At 34.4% G+C, this 21,105-nt stretch overlaps 3 protein-coding genes across 3 annotated transcripts; 1 reads left to right on the forward strand and 2 right to left on the reverse strand.

The window, feature by feature from the left end:
- Positions 1-13,311: 13,311 nt before the first annotated feature.
- Positions 13,312-15,923, forward strand: LOC139895827 (LIM domain-containing protein WLIM2b-like). The gene is made up of 6 exons (XM_071878379.1): positions 13,312-13,521; positions 13,981-14,157; positions 14,843-14,942; positions 15,081-15,115; positions 15,200-15,289; positions 15,484-15,923. Exons 2-6 carry the CDS (start codon positions 14,023-14,025, stop codon positions 15,730-15,732), a joined length of 609 nt encoding a protein of 202 aa, XP_071734480.1. The 5' UTR covers positions 13,312-13,521; positions 13,981-14,022; the 3' UTR covers positions 15,733-15,923.
- A 205-nt stretch (positions 15,924-16,128) lies between these two features.
- LOC139895823 (probable sugar phosphate/phosphate translocator At3g11320) lies at positions 16,129-18,209 on the reverse strand. The gene is made up of 4 exons (XM_071878375.1): positions 17,754-18,209; positions 17,369-17,472; positions 17,058-17,286; positions 16,129-16,278 (listed from the first exon to the last, which is right to left on the reverse strand). The coding sequence occupies exons 1-4, from the start codon at positions 18,207-18,209 to the stop codon at positions 16,129-16,131; spliced, it is 939 nt and encodes a 312-aa protein (XP_071734476.1).
- A 980-nt stretch (positions 18,210-19,189) lies between these two features.
- Positions 19,190-20,749, reverse strand: LOC139895824 (large ribosomal subunit protein eL33y-like). Its single transcript, XM_071878376.1, has 5 exons — positions 20,685-20,749; positions 20,552-20,587; positions 20,236-20,464; positions 20,098-20,140; positions 19,190-19,387 (listed from the first exon to the last, which is right to left on the reverse strand). Exons 1-4 carry the CDS (start codon positions 20,714-20,716, stop codon positions 20,099-20,101), a joined length of 339 nt encoding a protein of 112 aa, XP_071734477.1. The 5' UTR covers positions 20,717-20,749; the 3' UTR covers positions 19,190-19,387; position 20,098.
- Between the last annotated feature and the right edge of the window lie 356 nt (positions 20,750-21,105).

The following is a 21,105-nucleotide window of genomic DNA, read 5'->3' on the forward strand; positions in this document are numbered from 1 at the left end:
AATTTTTAATAAATGATGCCTTATTTTCTCCCAAGTCAAGCAGAAATTTATTGAGTTTCTCCGACATATACCTTAATGGGTATGATTATCAGTCAGTGACAACAGAAAATGAGAAATATTTAAGTATCACTGACAAGAGTCATGTGGTTGAAAAACTGTCAAGACTTAGTTCTGGATTACATTATACACATATAAATGTACCAGAAACACATATGATAGTTAATGAAAAATATATTGATCCTAGTGTATTCAGTTTATGGCATAACAGATTAGGCCATCCAGGATCAACAATGATGAAAAGGATTATTGAATGTACTCATGAACATCCACTAAAGGATAGAAAAATCCATCATGATACAATGGTTCCATGTACATCTTGCTCTCTTGGAAAATTGATAACTAGTGTGATGACCCGAAAATTTTTGACTTATTTAAGCCAATTCTCTATACGATTTATTATTTTGACACGTTAAACAAAGTCTGTTAGATTGAGTCTCAAAAATTTTAGAACTGTTTCATATATACAATTACCGTTGACTACTCTCGACGATTCATGAACAATTATATGTATGTATATATATATATGTACAAGTAAAAACGACTTTCCTACAGTAAGACACTATTTGCTACAGTAAAACACTATTTGCTACAGTGAAACCGTATTTTGCTACAGTGCTACAGTGAAAACGACTTTGCTACAGTGATTTGCTACAGTAAAACACTATTTGCTACAATAAACATTATTTGCTACAGTAAAACACTATTTGCTACAGTAAACACTATTTGCTACAGTAAAAACTATTTGATGTCGACGAACTAGCAAACAAAACGGGAAAGGCGGCCATGCGATCGCATGGCAAAAATACTGAAAACTCATGCGATCGCATGAGCTACAGTAAATCGTAAAGTACTATAAATACGCAGTTTGTTCGACGATGAATTTCACACATAATTATCTCTCAATATTAATATTTATATTATAATTATAATTTTAAATTTAAGTTTAATAATAATAAGATATATACGTGGGTGTTTTTAATTCGGGTTTCAAACCGCTTTAAGCTAAGAAAATATTGGGTATTGTTCGGGGTATTGTTCTTGAATCCAAGGCCAATCATACGATCGTCTACCATCATTACATCTACGAAATTTGCCTACAATATTGAGTCTCAATATTGAACTGTGAGTTTATAGTCTCCCTTTTTTTTAAATACTTTAAATATTTTTGGGCTGAGAATACATGCAATTTATTTTAAACGCAATAAGACACAAGTACATACTAAATTCTACACTGAGTTAAACCGAAAATCCCTTAGCTTTGGTAACTAGTAGCTGCCAGTACATAGGATATGGACTGGTGGGCGCGAATAATTGTATATGGATCCATAGGGCTTGACATCCCCGTCCGAGCTAGAGCGCTAGCCTTTTAACGGACGTATGTTATTTGAGTTTAAGACACGTTGGTTTGCGTGTATTAAAACGAATGGGGTAATTATCACTATAGCGTTAAGTTTAGTTACCAGGGTGCTCTGTTACGTAGAATCTATTGATAAACTTTTGATGAAATCTTGTGGTCTATCTTTATATATGTTTATGACTCGAGCAATTAAACCTATAACTCACCAACATTCGTGTTGACTTTTTAGCATGTTTTATTCTCAGGTCCTTAGAATGCTTCCGCTGTGATGTGCTTGTTGCCTGCATAGAGTCTCTCATGCTTTGTACAAAGTTTATTGCATTCAAAATAAAACTGCGTTGTGTAATAAATAACTGGACTGTGATGTCAACCTGTAAATTAAAGACTTATGTATTTCGGGGTTTTGCTTATACCTAAGCACTCGCCCACATGTTTATAACTTTCTATGTTTAGAAAGTCACTTATTTTAATGAATGCAATATTTTATCAAAACATATCATATAGAGGTCAAAACCTCACTGTGGAATCAATGATTAACGTGCCGCGTCAATAGCGATTTTGACGGGTCGTTACAGTTGGTATCCGAGCTTGAGGTCATAGGGAACCAGAAATTACATTAGTGTATTTAACTGGTAATTGTTAGGATGCATTAGCGAGTCTGGACTATGACCATATCTGTTTTTACTGATTTTTGCTTATTATTTGGTCAAAAACATTATATGTGATATATTTATATGCTAACGTAATTGTTGTTTCAATTATGTGATAGATGACTTCCTCTAATCCTATCATTTTGTACGACTCGGAATCGGACACTGAATCTATTCTATCCACAACTGAAAAGGGCGTTCCAATACCTATTAAAGAAGAAATTGTGTTAGCCGGGGAATCTCAACTCCCGGTAAACCCAGAGGAGGTTCCAGTTCCATCCAGCTTTAGTTTTCCGGAGCCACATTATCGTTGGCATGGACCCATGATCCCTGGAGTAAACGAGGATCGTCCATTTCTAGACAAATATGGACATTGGTCCAGATATACCGCCAACGGGCGGGTTGTGCCGATTACGCCTGGCAGATTTCGGTTCATGACCACCGGTACATATTCTTGCAGTTCGTCATCATATTCTCCTACACATGACTCAGACAGTTCGTCATCAGACGAGATCAGTAAGGAGGAGGATTTCGCTAATGAAATAAAAGAGATCACTAAGGAGAAATTCCAACTTGCTATAGATAATAAAAACAACCACAATAATAAAATGTCCTTAATTATTAAAAAAGAACAGGACCATTCGATCCGTAACCACCCTTATTGTATTAAACCCACTGAGGCAACGGGTACCTCAAAACCCCAACTAAAAATAAAATACACTGCCAGAATGTCTGTCGGACCATGTGCACACAAACAATTGGCAGAGAGAACCAAATGGGAAGAAGTTTCTGATAGTTCTGAATAAACGACCTCGCAACCATAAATCTTCCATGCGCTATTTTATTGCTTATGTGTGCTACTCTATCTTGTTATGTAAAATATGCCTATGTAAAATATCGGTATTGTATGGTATTGTATTATTTTGATTTATTAATAATAAATGCATGGAATGATTATTTGTATTATTACTATTTCTTATTATTATTATTACATAATAATGTAATAACTCGCTATAATTTTTCATAGTGGAATATTATTAGGATTTTAGTAGTTAATTCCTTGTACTAGCTATTATGTATGAACTTAACGGGTAGGTAATACCCTAGAAATAATTATAAAATGCTAATAAGAAGAAAAGGCTTTTATAATAATCGGTTCATATTATTAATATGCTACGATTAACTATTGACAACTCATTTTACCTATAATATTCTATATGATTAAATTATATCTGTTGTGTTTATTGAAGAAACATGTCTCAAATGTCGGATGCTGAGTTTGAGCAACTAGTCGAGAAACGTGTGAATGAAAGAATTGCTGCAGCCGAGGCAGCAAAAGCAACAGCCGAAGCAGCAGCCAAAGCAGCAGCCGTAAACACAAACTCACGAAACGGATGCTCATACAAAACTTTTCAAGGATGCAAACCACAGACGTTTAGTGGAACCGAGGGACCAGTCGGTCTAACCCGATGGTTTGAAAAGATGGAGTCCGTTTTCAAAATCAGTAATTGTGCGAACGGAGACAAGTCAAAGTATGCTTCGTGCACATTGCAAGATGGTGCACTTACTTGGTGGAACAATTATGCTAAAGCAGAAGGAATAGATACGGCATATGATATCTCTTGGGAAGAACTGAAAAAGATGCTAATCGAGGAGTACTGTCCTCGAAACGAGATCAGAAAAATGGAATCTGAGTTACGTAATCTGAAGGTTATTGGCGCGAATCTCAATAACTATGAAAAGCGTTTCATGGAACTAGCCTTGTTGTGTCCCGAATTGGTGCCAAATGAGAAACGAAAGATAGAAATGTATATTGACGGTTTATCGATCAATATCAAAGGAAATGTTACATCGTCCAAACCGAATACGATGCAGGAAGCCATGACAATGGCACACCAACTCATGGACCAGATCACAGAGAGTTCGATTAAGGCACCAATTACCGAAGTCAAGACAACTGAAGGAAAGAGGAAATGGGAAGACTTTAAGGGCAAAAGTACTCACCTGAAGAAACAAGAAACTTTTAAAGGTAAACAAGATGGGGCAACTGCAAGTCCAAACTATAAGGGACCCCATCCGTTCTGCAAAAGATGTTACACACATCATGCAGGTTATTGCCAAGTGGTCTGTGATAAGTGCAACAAGAAAGGACATGTGGCGAAAGATTGTTATGCCACCGTTTCTGAAGTAAAGACAAAACTGACCGATGTCAAGAAATGTTTTGGATGCGGGAAGTCTGGTCACTTTATAAATCAATGCCCTGATAAGGAGAAGAACAAAGAACCCGCACGTGGAAGGGCATTTAATGTTAGTACCAGAGAAGCACGTGAGGATCCTAATCTTGTCACGGGTACGTTTATCGTTAATAATCAACTAGCTTCTATTATGTTTGATACGGGTGCTGATAGAAGTTATATGTGTAAAGACTTTAGTTCTAAACTAAAATGTGCATCATTACCTCTAGACGATAAATATACTATTGAATTAGCTAATGGTAAACTGATAAAAGCCGATAAAATTTGCCATGGTTGCGAAATGAATCTCGCTGGTGAAACCTTCAAAATCGATTTGATACCCGTAGAATTAGGAAGTTTTGACGTAATCGTTAGCATGGACTGGATGTCCAAAACAAGAGCGGAAGTTGTTTGCGCTGAGAAAGCAATCCGTATCCCTCGTAAGGATGAAACGTCATTAATGATTTATGGGGAGAAGAGCAACTCAAAGCTGAACTTTATCAGCTGTATGAAGGCCCAGAAACTTATAAGAAAAGGTTGTTATGCTATTCTGGCACACATAAAGAAGATCGATACTGAAGAAAGAAGCATTAATGACATGCCGGTTGTAAGAGAATATCCCGGAGTATTTCCAGAAGAATTACCGGGGCTACCTCCACATAGATGTGTAGAATTCCAGATTGATCTCATACCAGGAGCTGCACCTGTAGCCCGATCTCCATATAGACTTGCACCTTCAGAAATGCAAGAATTACAAGACCAGTTGCAAGAATTATCGGACCGTGGATTTATTCGTCCTAGTTTTTCACCTTGGGGTGCTCCTATTCTGTTCGTCAAGAAGAAGGATGGATCTATGAGAATGTGCATAGATTACCGAGAATTAAACAAATTAACGATCAAGAATCGGTACCCATTACCGAGGATTGATGATTTGTTTGATCAATTGCAAGGATCAAGTGTTTATTCTAAGATTGATCTACGCTCCGGATATCATCAACTGAGAGTGAAGGAAGAAGATGTTCCTAAAACCGCGTTCAGAACCCGTTACGGTCACTATGAGTTCCTTGTCATGCCTTTTGGATTAACTAATGCTCCAGCAGTATTCATGGATCTAATGAATCGCATCTGTAGACCGTATTTAGACAAATTTGTCATTGTTTTTATCGATGACATATTGATTTACTTGAAGAACAAGGAAGAACATGAGCAACACTTAAGACTGGTACTGGAGATACTCAAGAAAGAAGAATTGTACGCAAAATTTTTGAAGTGTGATTTCTGGTTACAAGAAGTACAATTTTTGGGCCATGTTGTCAGTAAACATGGAATTAAAGTTGACCCCGCCAAGATCGAAGCCATTAGTAAATGGGAAATTCCGAAGACTCCAACACAAATTCGCCAATTCTTAGGTCTTGCTGGTTACTACCGAAGATTCATTCAAGATTTCTCTAGAATCGCCAAACCCTTAACTGCATTGACTCAAAAGGGAAAGAAGTATGATTGGTCCACAGAACAGGAATCCTCATTCCAGTTATTAAAGAAGAAGTTAACGTCTGCACCCATTTTGTCATTACCGGAAGGAAATGATGATTTCGTGATCTATTGTGATGCTTCACGTCAAGGTTTAGGATGTGTATTAATGCAACGCACAAAAGTCATCGCATATGCCTCACGACAACTAAAAATTCATGAAAAGAACTATACGACGCATGATTTAGAACTTGGAGCAGTAGTTTTTGCACTCAAAATATGGAGACACTATCTATATGGCACCAAGTGTACAGTGTACACTGACCATAAGAGTCTTCAGCATATTTTTGATCAAAAACAACTCAATATGAGGCAACGTCGCTGGGTAGAGTTGTTAAACGATTACGATTGTGAAATCCGTTACCACCCCAGAAAGGCTAATGTTGTAGCTGATGCCGTAAGTCGAAAAGAAAGAGTAAAACCTCTTAGGGTTCGAGCTTTGAATATTACAATTCGTACTGATCTCACAAAGCAAATTCAAGCAGTACAGTTAGAAGCTTTAAAAGAAGAAAATGAAAAAGGCGAAATGAGCAAAGGGTTAGAAAAACAACTTGAAGTAAAAGCCGATGGAACCCTGTATTTTGCTGGTAGGATATGGGTACCAAAACATGGTAACCTAAGGCAACTAGTACTGGATGAAGCACACAAAACGAGGTACTCAATTCACCCAGGAAACGGGAAAATGTACCACGATCTCAAGAAGTTTTATTGGTGGCCTAATATGAAGACAGAAATTGCTACTTATGTAAGCAAATGTTTGACGTGTGCAAAGGTCAAAGCTGAGCACCAAAAGCCGTCAGGATTACTGCAACAACCGGAAATTCCGCAGTGGAAATGGGAAAGAATAACCATGGATTTCATTACGAAATTGCCAAGGACTACAAGTAGTCATGATACTATTTGGGTGATAGTTGATCGTCTAACTAAATCAGCTCACTTTCTACCAATAAAGGAGACAGATAGTATGGAGAAATTAGCACGCCTATATTTGAAGGAAGTAGTTTCCAGGCATGGTGTACCTATCTCTATCATATCTGATCGCGACACCCGATTCACATCACGTTTCTGGCAGTCATTACAAAAAGCATTGGGAACTCGATTAGATATGAGCACCGCTTATCACCCACAGACAGATGGTCAAAGTGAAAGAACAATACAAACATTGGAAGACATGTTACGGGCATGCGTGATTGACTTTGGAACCAGTTGGGATCTACACTTACCGTTGGCAGAATTTTCATACAATAACAGCTATCATACGAGCATCAACGCAGCGCCATTTGAAGCACTTTACGGTAGAAAGTGCAGATCTCCTATCTGTTGGAGTGAAGTAGGAGAAAGACAACTTACTGGACCAGAAATTATTCATGAAACCACCGAAAAGATCATTCAAATACAACAGCGATTGAAAACGGCCATGAGTCGCCAAAAGAGTTATGCTGATGTAAGAAGAAAACCGCTAGAATTTCAAGTGGGCGACAAAGTCATGTTGAAGGTGTCACCCTGGAAAGGCGTTGTACGATTCGGTAAACGAGGAAAGCTAAGTCCTAAGTACGTAGGACCCTTTGAAATCACCGAAAGAATTGGAGCAGTTGCTTATCGATTAAAGCTACCACAAGAACTTAGTAGTGTTCACGACACATTTCACGTGTCAAATTTGAAGAAATGTTTAGCTGAAGAGGATGTCGTAATTCCTCTTGATGAAATACGAATCAATGATAAACTCCATTTTGTCGAAGAACCTGTTGAAATCATGGACCGTGAGGTCAAACAATTAAAACAAAGCAAAATACCGATAGTTAGAGTTCGTTGGAACGCAAGACGAGGACCCGAGTTTACTTGGGAACGTGAAGATCAGATGAAGCAAAAGTATCCACATTTGTTCACTGATATCGCTCATGAAACAGGTACTACTCAAAATTTCGGGACGAAATTTTCTTTAAGGGGGAGGTACTGTGATGACCCGAAAATTTTTGACTTATTTAAGCCAATTCTCTATACGATTTATTATTTTGACACGTTAAACAAAGTCTGTTAGATTGAGTCTCAAAAATTTTAGAACTGTTTCATATATACAATTACCGTTGACTACTCTCGACGATTCATGAACAATTATATGTATGTATATATATATGTACAAGTAAAAACGACTTTCCTACAGTAAAACACTATTTGCTACAGTAAAACACTATTTGCTACAGTGAAACCGTATTTTGCTACAGTGCTACAGTGAAAACGACTTTGCTACAGTGATTTGCTACAGTAAAACACTATTTGCTACAATAAACACTATTTGCTACAGTAAAACACTATTTACTACAGTAAACACTATTTGCTACAGTATACTATTTGATGTCGACGAACTAGCAAACAAAACGGGAAAGGCGGCCATGCGATCGCATGGCAAAAACACTGAAAACTCATGCGATCGCATGAGCTACAGTAAATCGTAAAGTACTATAAATACGCAGTTTGTTCGACGATGAATTTCACACATAATTATCTCTCAATATTAATACTTATATTATAATTATAATTTTAAATTTAAGTTTAATAATAATAAGATATATACGTGGGTGTTTTTAATTCGGGTTTCAAACCGCTTTAAGCTAAGAAAATATTGGGTATTGTTCGGGGTATTGTTCTTGAATCCAAGGCCAATCATACGATCGTCTACCATCATTACATCTACGAAATTTGCCTACAATATTGAGTCTCAATATTGAACTGTGAGTTTATAGTCTCCCTTTTTTTTAAATACTTTAAATATTTTTGGGCTGAGAATATATGCAATTTATTTTAAACGCAATAAGACACAAGTACATACTAAATTCTACACTGAGTTAAACCGAAAATCCCTTAGCTTTGGTAACTAGTAGCTGCCAGTACATAGGATATGGACTGGTGGGCGCGAATAATTGTATATGGATCCATAGGGCTTGACATCCCCGTCCGAGCTAGAGCGCTAGCCTTTTAACGGACGTATGTTATTTGAGTTTAAGACACGTTGATTTGCGTGTATTAAAACGAATGGGGTAATTATCACTATAGCGTTAAGTTTAGTTACCAGGGTGCTCTGTTACGTAGAATCTATTGATAAACTTTTGATGAAATCTTGTGGTCTATCTTTATATATGTTTATGACTCGAGCAATTAAACCTATAACTCACCAACATTCGTGTTGACTTTTTAGCATGTTTTATTCTCAGGTCCTTAGAATGCTTCCGCTGTGATGTGCTTGTTGCCTGCATGGAGTCTCTCATGCTTTGTACAAAGTTTATTGCATTCAAAATAAAACTGTGTTGTGTAATAAATAACTGGACTGTGATGTCAACCTGTAAATTAAAGACTTATGTATTTCGGGGTTTTGCTTATACCTAAGCACTCGCCCACATGTTTATAACTTTCTATATTTAGAAAGTCACTTATTTTAATGAATGCAATATTTTATCAAAACATATCATATAGAGGTCAAAACCTCACTGTGGAATCAATGATTAACGTGCCGCGTCAATAGCGATTTTGACGGGTCGTTACAACTAGACACTCACCACTTAACGTTGAGAAAGAATCACCAATGTTTCTTGAAAGAATTCAAGGTGATATATGTGGACCAGTTCATCCACCATGTGGACCATTTAGATATTTCATGGTTCTAATAGACGCATCTAGCAGATGGTCTCATGTTTGTCTGTTATCAAGTCGTAATGTGGCATTTGCAAAATTTCTTGCCCAAATTATTAAATTGAGAGCACATTTTCCTGATTACACCATTAAAAGGGTGAGACTTGATAATGCTGGTGAATTTACATCTCAAGCATTTAATGACTATTGCACGTCTATAGGAATTGTTGTTGAACATTCTGTTGCTCATGTGCATACACAAAATGGTTTAGCCGAGTCACTGATTAAACATTTACAGTTAATCGCTAGACCATTGATAATGAGAACAAAACTCCCTGTATCTATATGGGGTCATGCAATTTTACATGCTGCTGCATTGATTCTCATCAGACCGAGTACAAGTCATAAATATTCTCCCTACAACTTGCTTTTGGTCGAGAGCCAAATATTTCCCACCTTAGAACATTTGGTTGTGCAGTGTATGTTCCAATTGCGACACCACAACGTACAAAAATGGGTCCTCAAAGGAGGTTGGGAATATATGTTGGATATGAAACATCTTCAATCTTAAGGTATATTGAACCTATGACAGGTGACATTTTTACAGCACGTTTTGCTGATTGTCATTTTAATGAAACATTGTTCCCTATATTAGGGAGAAATGAAAAATAAAGAAAATGATGTTTCATGGTGTGAACCTCAATTAAAGTATCTTGATCCTCGCACAAAAGAATGCGAGACAGAAGTTCAAAAGATAATGCATATACAAGAACTTGCAAATCAATTGCCTGATGCATTTACAGATACAAAAATGGTGACAAAATCATATATACCAGCAGTAAATACTCCAGCTCGAATTGAAATTCCAAAAGCTGGCAATAACGTCACTCATGAATATTTGCCACGTCAGAAATGAGGAAGACCAATTGGTTCAAAGGATAAAAATCATCGAAAAAGAAAATCAGCTGATAATGAGGTAAAAGAAAGTGTTCAAGAAGAACCACAAATCAGTACTCCTACTGCAGAGGAGATTGATGATGTCAATACAGAAATTGCAATCAATTATGCATATTTAAAAATATTATGGAACCGAAATGAAATAAAAAATCTTGATGAGAAATTTTCATTTCATGTTGCATATGACATCATGAATAATGATGATGATCCAGAACCAACATCTATGGTTGAATGTCAAAATAGACATGATTGGGCTCAATGGAAAGAAGCAATACGAGCTGAATTAGAATCACTCAATAAAAGAAAAGTTTTCGGATCCATCATTCTCACTCCTAAAGATGTGAAACCTGTAGGATATAGATGAATTTTTGTCCGAAAAAGAAATGAGAAAAATGAAGTTACAAGGTATAAAGCTAGACTTGTAGCTCAAGGTTTTTTTCAAAGACCGGGAATTGATTATGAAGAAACTTATTCCCCTGTTATGGATGCAATTACTTTTAGATACTTAATCAGCCTGGCAATTTCTAAAAATTTAGAAATGCATCTCATGGATGTTGTGGCTACTTATCTATATGGATCACTTGATAGTGATATATATATATATATATATATATATATATATATATATATATATATATATATATATATATATATATATATATATATATATATATATATATATATATATATATATATATATATATATATATATATATATATGAAGATACCTGAAGGATTTAAGGTACCTGAAGGATCAAATGCAAAACCCAAAGAAATGTATTCGATTAAATTACAAAGATCTTTATATGGGTTAAAACAATCGGGACGTATGTGGTATAACCGATTAAGTAATTACTTGATAAGCAAAGGGTATACAAATAACCTTACTTGCCCTTGTGTTTTCATTAAGAAAACAACATCCGGATATGTGATCATAGCTGTTTATGTTGATGATCTTAACATCATAGGTACAAATAAAGAGATCCATGAAGGCATTCAACTTCTAAAGAAAGAATTTGAAATGAAAGATCTCGGAAAAACCAAGTATTGCCTTTGTTTACAAATTGAGCATATGCCTAATGGTTTACTTGTACATCAAACAACATATACTGAAAAGATTTTGAAACGTTTCAATACGGATAAGGCAAAACCATTAAGTACTCCTATGGTTGTTAGATCACTCAATGTTGAAGCTGATCCATTTCGTTCATGTGAAGATCATGAAGATATTCTTGGACCAGAAGTACCATATCTTAGTGCAATTCGAGCTCTTATGTATCTTACAAATTATACAAGACCTGACATTTCTTTTGCAGTTAATTTGTTGGCAAGGTTCAGCTCTGCTCCTACCGAAAGACACTAGAATGGGATCAAACACATATTTCGATACCTTCGAGGAACTACTAATTTAGGATTATTTTACTCTAACGAATCAAAACAAGATTTGGTTGGTTATGCAGATGCAGGTTATTTATCTGATCCACATAAAGCTAAATCTCAAATTGAATATGTATTTCTAAATGGAGATACTGCAATATCATGGCGTTCTCAAAAACAAACACTTGTTGCAACATCATCAAATCATGCCGAAGTGATTGCATTACATGAAGCTAATCGGGAATGTTTTTAGTTGAGATCAATGACACAACTCATTACTGATTCTTGTAGACTAGAACGCGATAAAAGTCCAACAACTATCTATGAAGATAATGCAGCTTGCATAGCACAGATGAAAGAAGAGTATATCAAAAGTGACCGAACAAAACACATACCTCCTAGATTCTTCTCATACACTCAAAATCTCATTAAGAACAACCAGATTGAAATGAGATATGTTCAATCCAGCAAAAACTCTGCTGATCTTTTCACGAAAGCACTTCCAACTGCTATTTTCAGAACACACGTTCATAACATTGGCATGAGACATGTTCAAAAGATGTAACAGCTGAAGCGATGTCTACTTGAGGGGGAGTCAACTCCATGTTGCACTCTTTTTTCCTTAGCTAAAGTTTTTTCCCACTGAGTTTTCTATAGCAAAGTTTTTAACGAGGCAGTAACTTACAGTTGATCTTCAACAAACAAAATTGCTATCCAAAGGGGAGTGTTATAATATAGAATATATATTATATAAATGGATAGTCAATTATTGATACACAAAAGTAATATTATTGTATTACCTAAACTTGTGATATTTTTGCTATAAATAGCCATGAATGCAAGCATTAAACTTGCACCATTTTCTCACACTTACAAAGTGGTTCTTTCTTTCTCTCCATTATCATCTTTGTTCTTACACTTCATTATTAGTATTCTTAATCAAGAATCAAACCACTAAAGGTAGTTATAAGCCTACTGAATTATAACAATATGACATTTTTACGTAACTCTTCAGGCAATAAAAATATGTGTTTGATGAAAAATCTTAAATTTATACAAGAATATGGTATGCTTAAACGCAAACCTAAAATATTACATTGTGCATTCTTCTTGTTTAATTTACACGACAACCTAAAAACTAATGTAACCCTTTTATTTGATTCTTGTTTACCTTTTAATTTCTTTAAACACCAAACAAACACATTTTTTTTTTCACGGCAAGATTCGAACTTAAAATCTCGAGATTGATGAGTTCATTTAATCTCGCTAGACTAGAAGCCCTTTGATCTCGTTTAATCTCTAGATTTACTTTTTTTCTTTTTCTTATTCTATCTTTAATCTTTATCTCTAATCTTTTAATTTTATTTCTTTTTTCATTTTACACCATAATTCCATAAATAATAATGTGGTTCAGAGTAATGTTGGATAGGCAAGAATGCAAGTTTAATGATTGTGAAAGGACTAGTATTGTTAATATAATATTTCAGTAATCCAATTATTATCATCCTCTTCGCCCCATCCACTAGGCTGCAAAAAGCACATCTTTTCACCAGCAATTGTTTCATATAAATAAAAAAAGAATATAAATATTAATATCTTTTCCATTTCCCCCTCAAACCCCGTTTTTTGCACTGCATTTAAGCCATCTTAAACATTCCGTTCAATTTGACCGTTGTAATCTCTGCATATCTGAAGAACTTTGACTTTGATCAACAAATTCAACTTATCAAAGGTATGTTAGCAGCTTGATCTAATAATTCTTTACATGATTTATACGCAACTAATGTAATACTGTTCTTGAAATTGATGATACCAATTTCCTAACAAGCCCAACTCATTTCTGGAACAGAAATATACTTTGTTTAAGATGGGGTTTCGAAAAATATAATCTTTTTTGTATGAATTGCTAATTTCAAGAAACCCTACTAAGCTCAACAATTGATTAACATAAACTTCGTATTTCTTATAATTGGCAATTTCAAGATACCCAACTCATTTTTGTAACAAAAAAGAAAACTTGATTTGAGGGGTTTCAAAATATCAAATTCTTGGAGCAATTTATGTTCATTTCATGTGAGATCAGGTGGGTAAGGTTGAAAACTTTCAGGATTTTTTAGGTGTTGTTTGAGATTGATTTGAAGAGGGTTATAGATATTTCAAATTTGATTGGTTATTAAAAAATGGGTGGCAGGATAAAAGATCAAGATCAGATCCAAAGGGGAAAAGGGTAAATATGTCTTTTACTGGAACCCAACAGAAATGCAAGGCTTGTGGGAAGACAGTTTACCCTGTGGAGCTTTTGTCTGCTGATGGTATTGATTATCACAAATCTTGCTTCAGATGTAGCCATTGCAAAGGTACCCTTAAGGTATGATGTTTATTTCGTTTGATTTTGTACATGAAAAGAGGTTAATGATTTATTGCATTTGAATATACGATAACTAGTTACTGAATCGATGTAATGTGTGTATAAATCATCAATGTGTGAGTGAATCTAAGATGTTTGTTGGTTGTTTGTCATTTTAATATTAATCCGTATCTAATGATGTATAGGTATTTAAGATTTTGAAACACTTAAATTCATAATTCTGTGAATGATTAACTGTTTATTTTAACAAGCCTTGGTTAGTTCTTGCGAGAACTATGGGGTACTGCGTATAAAACCAAGGACAATAGTTTGAAAGATAAGTCATTTATGCTTATTTGTAAAGATGAAGTACAGATTATAACATGTTTTTACCGTTACAAAATCTTTAATCATGCCATAATCATTTCATCCTTGTTGAACTATTTAACGGTTACTCATAGATGTCTGAGTGTTATAAGATAGTTTTTGATTATCTATCCAATGTCTATAATACTTGAATGGACTAAATCTATAGTACCAATCAAAAGTTACTCATTTATATCTGTCTTTGACTTGAAAAACATCTGTATTAGCCTCAAATTGATTTGCAAAAGGTGCATCAATATTACATTGCAAAAAATCACTCTTGGTCAAATTACACAGCACTGTGTTAACTAAGATTGTTTAATAATAATTAAACTTTCAGTTGAGCAATTACTCATCAATGGAAGGCGTGCTCTACTGCAAGCCTCACTTCGAGCAGCTCTACAAGGAGAGTGGCAATTTCAACAAAAACTTCCAATCACGTACGCTTTTTTGTCAAAATATTTAGTTTTACTTATAATATTATTGCATTCCTTTGTGTGATACAATTATTTGTTGTATAAATATATGTTGGGTCATCATTTCTATATTTATATTTGACGGGTGATCATTTTGGACAGCTGCAAAGGCTGCTGAGAAGTTATCTCCTATGCTGGTAAATTCTCAGCGTTTCAAACACAAATATTAATATTAATAGACGTGTTAAGCACCTTTTAAATCTGTTTAATTGTATGTATAGACAAAGTCACCTAGCAAAGCTGCTGGCATGTTCTCGGGAACCCAAGACAAATGTGCCACTTGTGGCAAAACAGCTTATCCTCTTGAGAAGGTACTACATAACGAAGTTATGTTTTCATCAATCAATTGGGTTTTTTATGCAGTAAAATACATCTCGGGTGACTTTTGACACACACCGTTTTTTTTTCCCTTCTTTTCCCCCCTTAATTAGTATTAGAAAGAAAACATAACCAAAGTCAACCATTCTTAAGTGTTGATAAATGTTCTTGGTGGGGCCGAATTCAGGTAACAGTGGAGAATCAAGCATACCACAAGTCGTGTTTCAAGTGCTCCCATGGTGGATGCTCTTTATCTCCATCAAACTATGCAGCTTTAGAGGGAATTTTATACTGCAAGCATCATTTCTCACAGCTATTCAAAGAGAAAGGCAGCTACAATCATCTGATCAAGTCTGCATCCATCAAACGCACCGCAGAAGCAACGGCAGCAGCAGCTGCAGCGGCGACAGCAACTGTCGCTTCTATTCCAGAATGAAAACACTTAATATCTTGTGAACAAACAAGATTTTTGGTTTGTTTTGATTGTGATTGGTTTTTCATGGTATTATTGTTTATGTTTATCCCATGATAGGGAATGGGTTAAGCTTTGAGACTTGCACAACTTTTGTCTGATTGATTCGCTGGTACCTACCATATTTATAAAAGAAAACATCTATGATGTTATTGATATTAAGTAATATTTTTACCTTGCTAAGTTTTGTAATTAAAGGATTAGTGGAAAACATAATCCGTTTCATGGGATTAATTCTATGAATCTACTGAAATAATCAAGCCTCAAAACTACAAGAATATAAGAAGAAGAATTTTTGCCATTAAAAACTCTCTAAACAGGGGAGTAATCTCATGTCCGAGTTAAAATAGCAAAATCGTCTCATTTCGCACTACGCTTCTTAACTTCACCATAAAGAATAACTCCAATAACTGTGAGTGTGTAGCCTGCCATCCCAGTAACAGAAACTGGATTCCTAAATATTAGTATTGAAACGACGACTGCTACTGCACCTTTTGCGTTTCCAAGAACCTGAAGCAAGCCATCAATCCTTTCAAAAAGGTTCCAAATGAAAATATATATATATATATATATATATATATATATATATATATATATATATATATATATATATATAGTGGACCAATCCATGGATAAGCACTAAATGAGGTACAAACGGGATAAGTAAAATTTCAAATTTTTTTTTTTTAAAAAAAACGATCCTTTGATATGCAAATAGAAGAAAACAAAAAAATTTTAAAAAGTTTTTTAACAAAATCGTTCGAAAATCGATGATGAATGGTAAACATCGATGATGAATGGTAAAAATTGATGATGAATGGTAAAATTAACCATTCATCTGGTTAATTTATCATTCATTTTGTTCGCGATAAATGATAAAATTAATCAATGCTAAAAAAAGCAGATGAATGGTTAATTTAACCATTCATCTGTTTATGATGAATGATAAAAAAACAGATGAATGGTTAATTTAACCATTCATCTGGTTTTTTTTAGCATTGATTAATTTTATCATTCATCGTAAACAAGATGAATGATAAATTAACCCGATGAATGGTTAATTTTACCATTCATCATCGATTTTTGAAAGATTTTGAACTTTTTTTGTTATGAAAAAATTTGATTAGAGGTGCATTTTAATGCAGATTTATGAATGTAAAAAAAAATTTCAAAAAAAAAAAAAATTTTATTTTGCTTATCCCGTTTGTACTCCTTTTAAGCTTATCCATGGATCGTGCCCCTATATATATATATATATATATATATATATATATCATAAAATGGTTTACCTGAAGTGTAAGAGCACTTGTATGCTTTGTGACCAAAAAGTTGGTGAGATTCACAAAATAAGCAAGTGAAGAGTTGAAAATTAACAACCAAACAATCCCAAAATCTTGTCTAGCGAGTGATACGGTTATGCCAACAACATTTTCTTCCATGTACATTGTTGCGGGTAGCAGAAGTATAACAGCGATAGGAGCCATATATAGTAGGAGATTCATCGAGTTCAGCTTCTCACTTGAACATATTAATGAATAATCACTTGTTAATAACATACTTAATTTCTTGGAAAAATATAATATAATGGTGTTTTAATTACCCTTCGGACGAAAGTAATATCCCTTGAACCACTGTTTTGAGTGCTCTAGCAGCAGTAGCACCAACACACATTACAAATCCAAAAAGATTAAAACTTGGCTCACCCTAACAAAGTAAAAAGTAGCAACAAAATACAATGAAAATCTGAACCACATCAATATAAAAAAAGATTTCACGAAAGACAACAGGGTTGCCAACTTGTCGTTAACACGCTTTAAACAGTTATACATTCATGTAATCACCACTAGTAAATTAATAAATAACCGCTAAGTTAAATTGTTTAAAGGGAGTTAACGACAGCTGTAAAGGCCGTCAGTAGCAAAATCCATAAAAAAGCAACGATATGAAAATAAAAAAATAAAAATAAAGAAGAGAAAGCATCATACCCCACTAGCTATAACAACACCAGTAACAACAGGAATGAGAGTAATATAAGTAAGCCAAGCCTCTTTTTTTAAAGTCATAAGATAAGCAAAAACTGCTGTGAAAAATGGCGTTGTAGCGCCAATTGCTTGATTAAACGAAACGGGCAGATACCGAAGGGATATATTACCACTTACAACGGAGGCACAAAATATTAGACTCAAAGCAGATATTTTAACCAATTGAATACGAGATCGGATGGTTTGCAAAGGGACAATTTTTAGCCATGCAATGGCAACATAGCTGAACAATGCACATGATGACATGTGACACATTGTAAGAAAAATGGGGTATTTGAATCCGTAATTAGTTAATAAGTATTTGTTTAGCAATAATACGCCAATGTTTGATGAGTACCATGATGATACAAGCCCTGCCGTAAACAATTTGCTCGATGTTGAGCCCTTTATAGCTGACATATTAATGGAAATGATAGGTTTTTTGTGTGATCTTATTGGTTGTAATTGATGAATGTTGTTCGTGGTGTTAGATCAAGGTAAAGATGGCAATAAAGAATCATCATACAACCAAAAGAGAGAAGATAATTGAAAAGAAATTTAAACAGATATCATCAGACGATCAAGAAGATGAATTGAAAAAACAAATTCAGGAATCTTCAGGCAATCAAAGTGAAAATTGTATATGGTTGAGGGAGAAAGAGAAAGATGGGGTTTGTTGATCGTTTTTTTAGGATTTTTTCCTGACCCAAATTCTACGATATTTGAATCAGGACGCAACGTAAAATAGTACACACTTAATTACCCACTTAACTTCTTCTCATTTTCAAACAATACAAAAATGTTTAGCCAAAACAATACTATATTTTTATGATGACTACTATAATAAAAATTTATGTCTAAGTTTACCTAGAAAAAACATCAATAAAAGGTATATATATACTAGGAATATTTTAAAAGCCAAAAAAACTTTGGCCATTTCTTTATCTTAAAAGAGTAGAAATTGCAGAGCCTTAAAATCTGATAGAATCATTTTTATAATAAAAAATTGCAAAAAAGAAAACTATGCTAACTAAAATTAAGAACTTCAAAACCTTTTGGAGCAAAATATTCTTAAACGTTTGTAAACGCTCTAGTTTTTTTTTTTTTCAGCGAATATAAGGGAATATATTAATAAAATGCCTTCACTAAAGTAATGAAAAGCATTAAAATACAAGAACATTGAAAGATTAAACCTACGATTACAATGAAGAGGCATGAAAAAACATAAAAGGCCCAAGAAAACTTCTAAAAAAACTTGCTAGAGGCTTAAGCCCTCTAATGGGTACCAATGAGAAACAATTGTAATGATAATGGTAATGATAATTTTTAAGATTTTAGTTGGATAAGTAACAACCAAGATACCATTTTAGCTGGAAAAGTAATAACTCAATTTACCAGGGTTGCAAACAAGATAGAAATGCAGATAAAAGTCATCCAATAAGGTTGTTTTGCATTCGAAAGATACAAGATAACATAATGCCATAGTGATGTTCCAAGTAAGAAATAAACGTCTTCCATCTCATAAATGGGCAAAACAACTACTACTAGAACAATAAAATATTCAGCAGCAACATTCTCCAAACTTTGTGTAGAAAGAACTGCACAATACAACAAGTATAACAAATTACAATCAGTAATCAGTAATAATAGCTGGAAGTTAACTTGTAAAGAGCAGATCAATAATTTAATACCAGCTTTTCACAATGAAATTACAGAATATAAAATGCTATGACACCCCAGGTCAAAAAGTAATGGAGAGGCATGATAACCTCTTGATCAAAACAATTAATATTATAGCCTAAAACATAAAGCCCTATATAGTTTAAAACCTCAGTTTCAATAAGCCGATACATACTGCCCAAGTAACTTGTATTACCAATGTTGAGTGGTTATTTGATAATAACTTGTAAGGCTAGCTATATACAGGGAAGAATGATATTAAAAGAACATGATGATTGTGATTACATTTCATATCCAACTTATAAAGCGTTAAACAAATATCAACTATTTAAGCAAACTGATTGTGATTCAGCCTGTTTCTAAACCTAGTTATTTAACCAATTAGCCAACTAAAATGTGCTCATAGCTAACTGATAATGATTAGACCTGTTTCTACACCTAGTCCATTAACAACCTATGATTTGACTCCTACATATAAACATTTCAGAAAAACAGAGCATTATATAAACATTTCAGAAACGCACTAAGCACTTAAAAAGCAAGCTCAAACATCTCCTAAATATCTCAACAAGATTACAATCTCGAAACACAGCAATAAAAACATACGAGTATTAAATGAAATTATCACCTTAAATGTTGCTTGGGTACATGAACACTCTAACCCTAGATCCCTGCAAAAAAAAAATAACCAAACTCATTTACAGAAAGCACACACCAAAAAACATCAGAATCTGTATTATATATTTACAATATATACGAGTAATACCATGGATTTAGGAGGAAGATTGGTCTTGAACTTAGCACGAACAATACCAGTGTTACCATGAGGCCTAGTGACTTTTCCCCAAATACACCTATAATGTGATCCATTCTTCTTCACTTTAGCTTTGTAAATATACGCCAAACGTTTACCTTGATACCATCCTACTTCCTCTTTCGTCCCCACTCCTTCAATTTGAACCAATGAAGTATTCGGATACTGGTTCGATTTTGACCTAATTATTTTAAAAAATTAGAAATTAATCAACAAATCAATTTAAGTTACGAAGATTTATAACATCAAGAAGTCTGATTTGATTTACCTCTTGTATCCGAGAATCGTTCCTCTGGTGTAGAGTCTGGAATTGATGATAAAAGGTGATAACAAATTAGATGCATAAATTTCAATTAATAAACTTGAAATTAGGGTTTATGTATAAAATTAAAGTGTTATACCTGACGCGTTCTCCTTGACGTCCCTTCACCATCTTGCTTGAGAAGATACTTGCAGACTGCCTGCGCCGATGTAGAAACAATAAACCCTAGACAGCATACATGTCAATGATTTATATAGTGGATATTGTATATTGGGCCCAATGTTAGGGTCTGTGATGTTACGTATGGGCTTCAAGTTCGTTGGTCCATAATTGTAGGCTCGAGTCACTAATAATTTCAAGTTCTAAAATTTAAAGTGGCATTGGGAATTTGGGTTGGACATTGAACCCGATTAAGAAACCTGGTTCAAACTCGTATAGTCGTATATACACCCAATGGGTCCTCATTTACTTAAATGAGTTTCTACACGGATAAACAGGTTATGTGTTAGAATGATTCCAAACGACAACAATAACCGCAACCAATTTATCGTACAAAAAGT

The sequence above is a fragment of the Rutidosis leptorrhynchoides genome, chromosome 3 (assembly GCF_046630445.1).
Source record: "Rutidosis leptorrhynchoides isolate AG116_Rl617_1_P2 chromosome 3, CSIRO_AGI_Rlap_v1, whole genome shotgun sequence".
Lineage (NCBI taxonomy): Eukaryota > Viridiplantae > Streptophyta > Magnoliopsida > Asterales > Asteraceae > Rutidosis > Rutidosis leptorrhynchoides.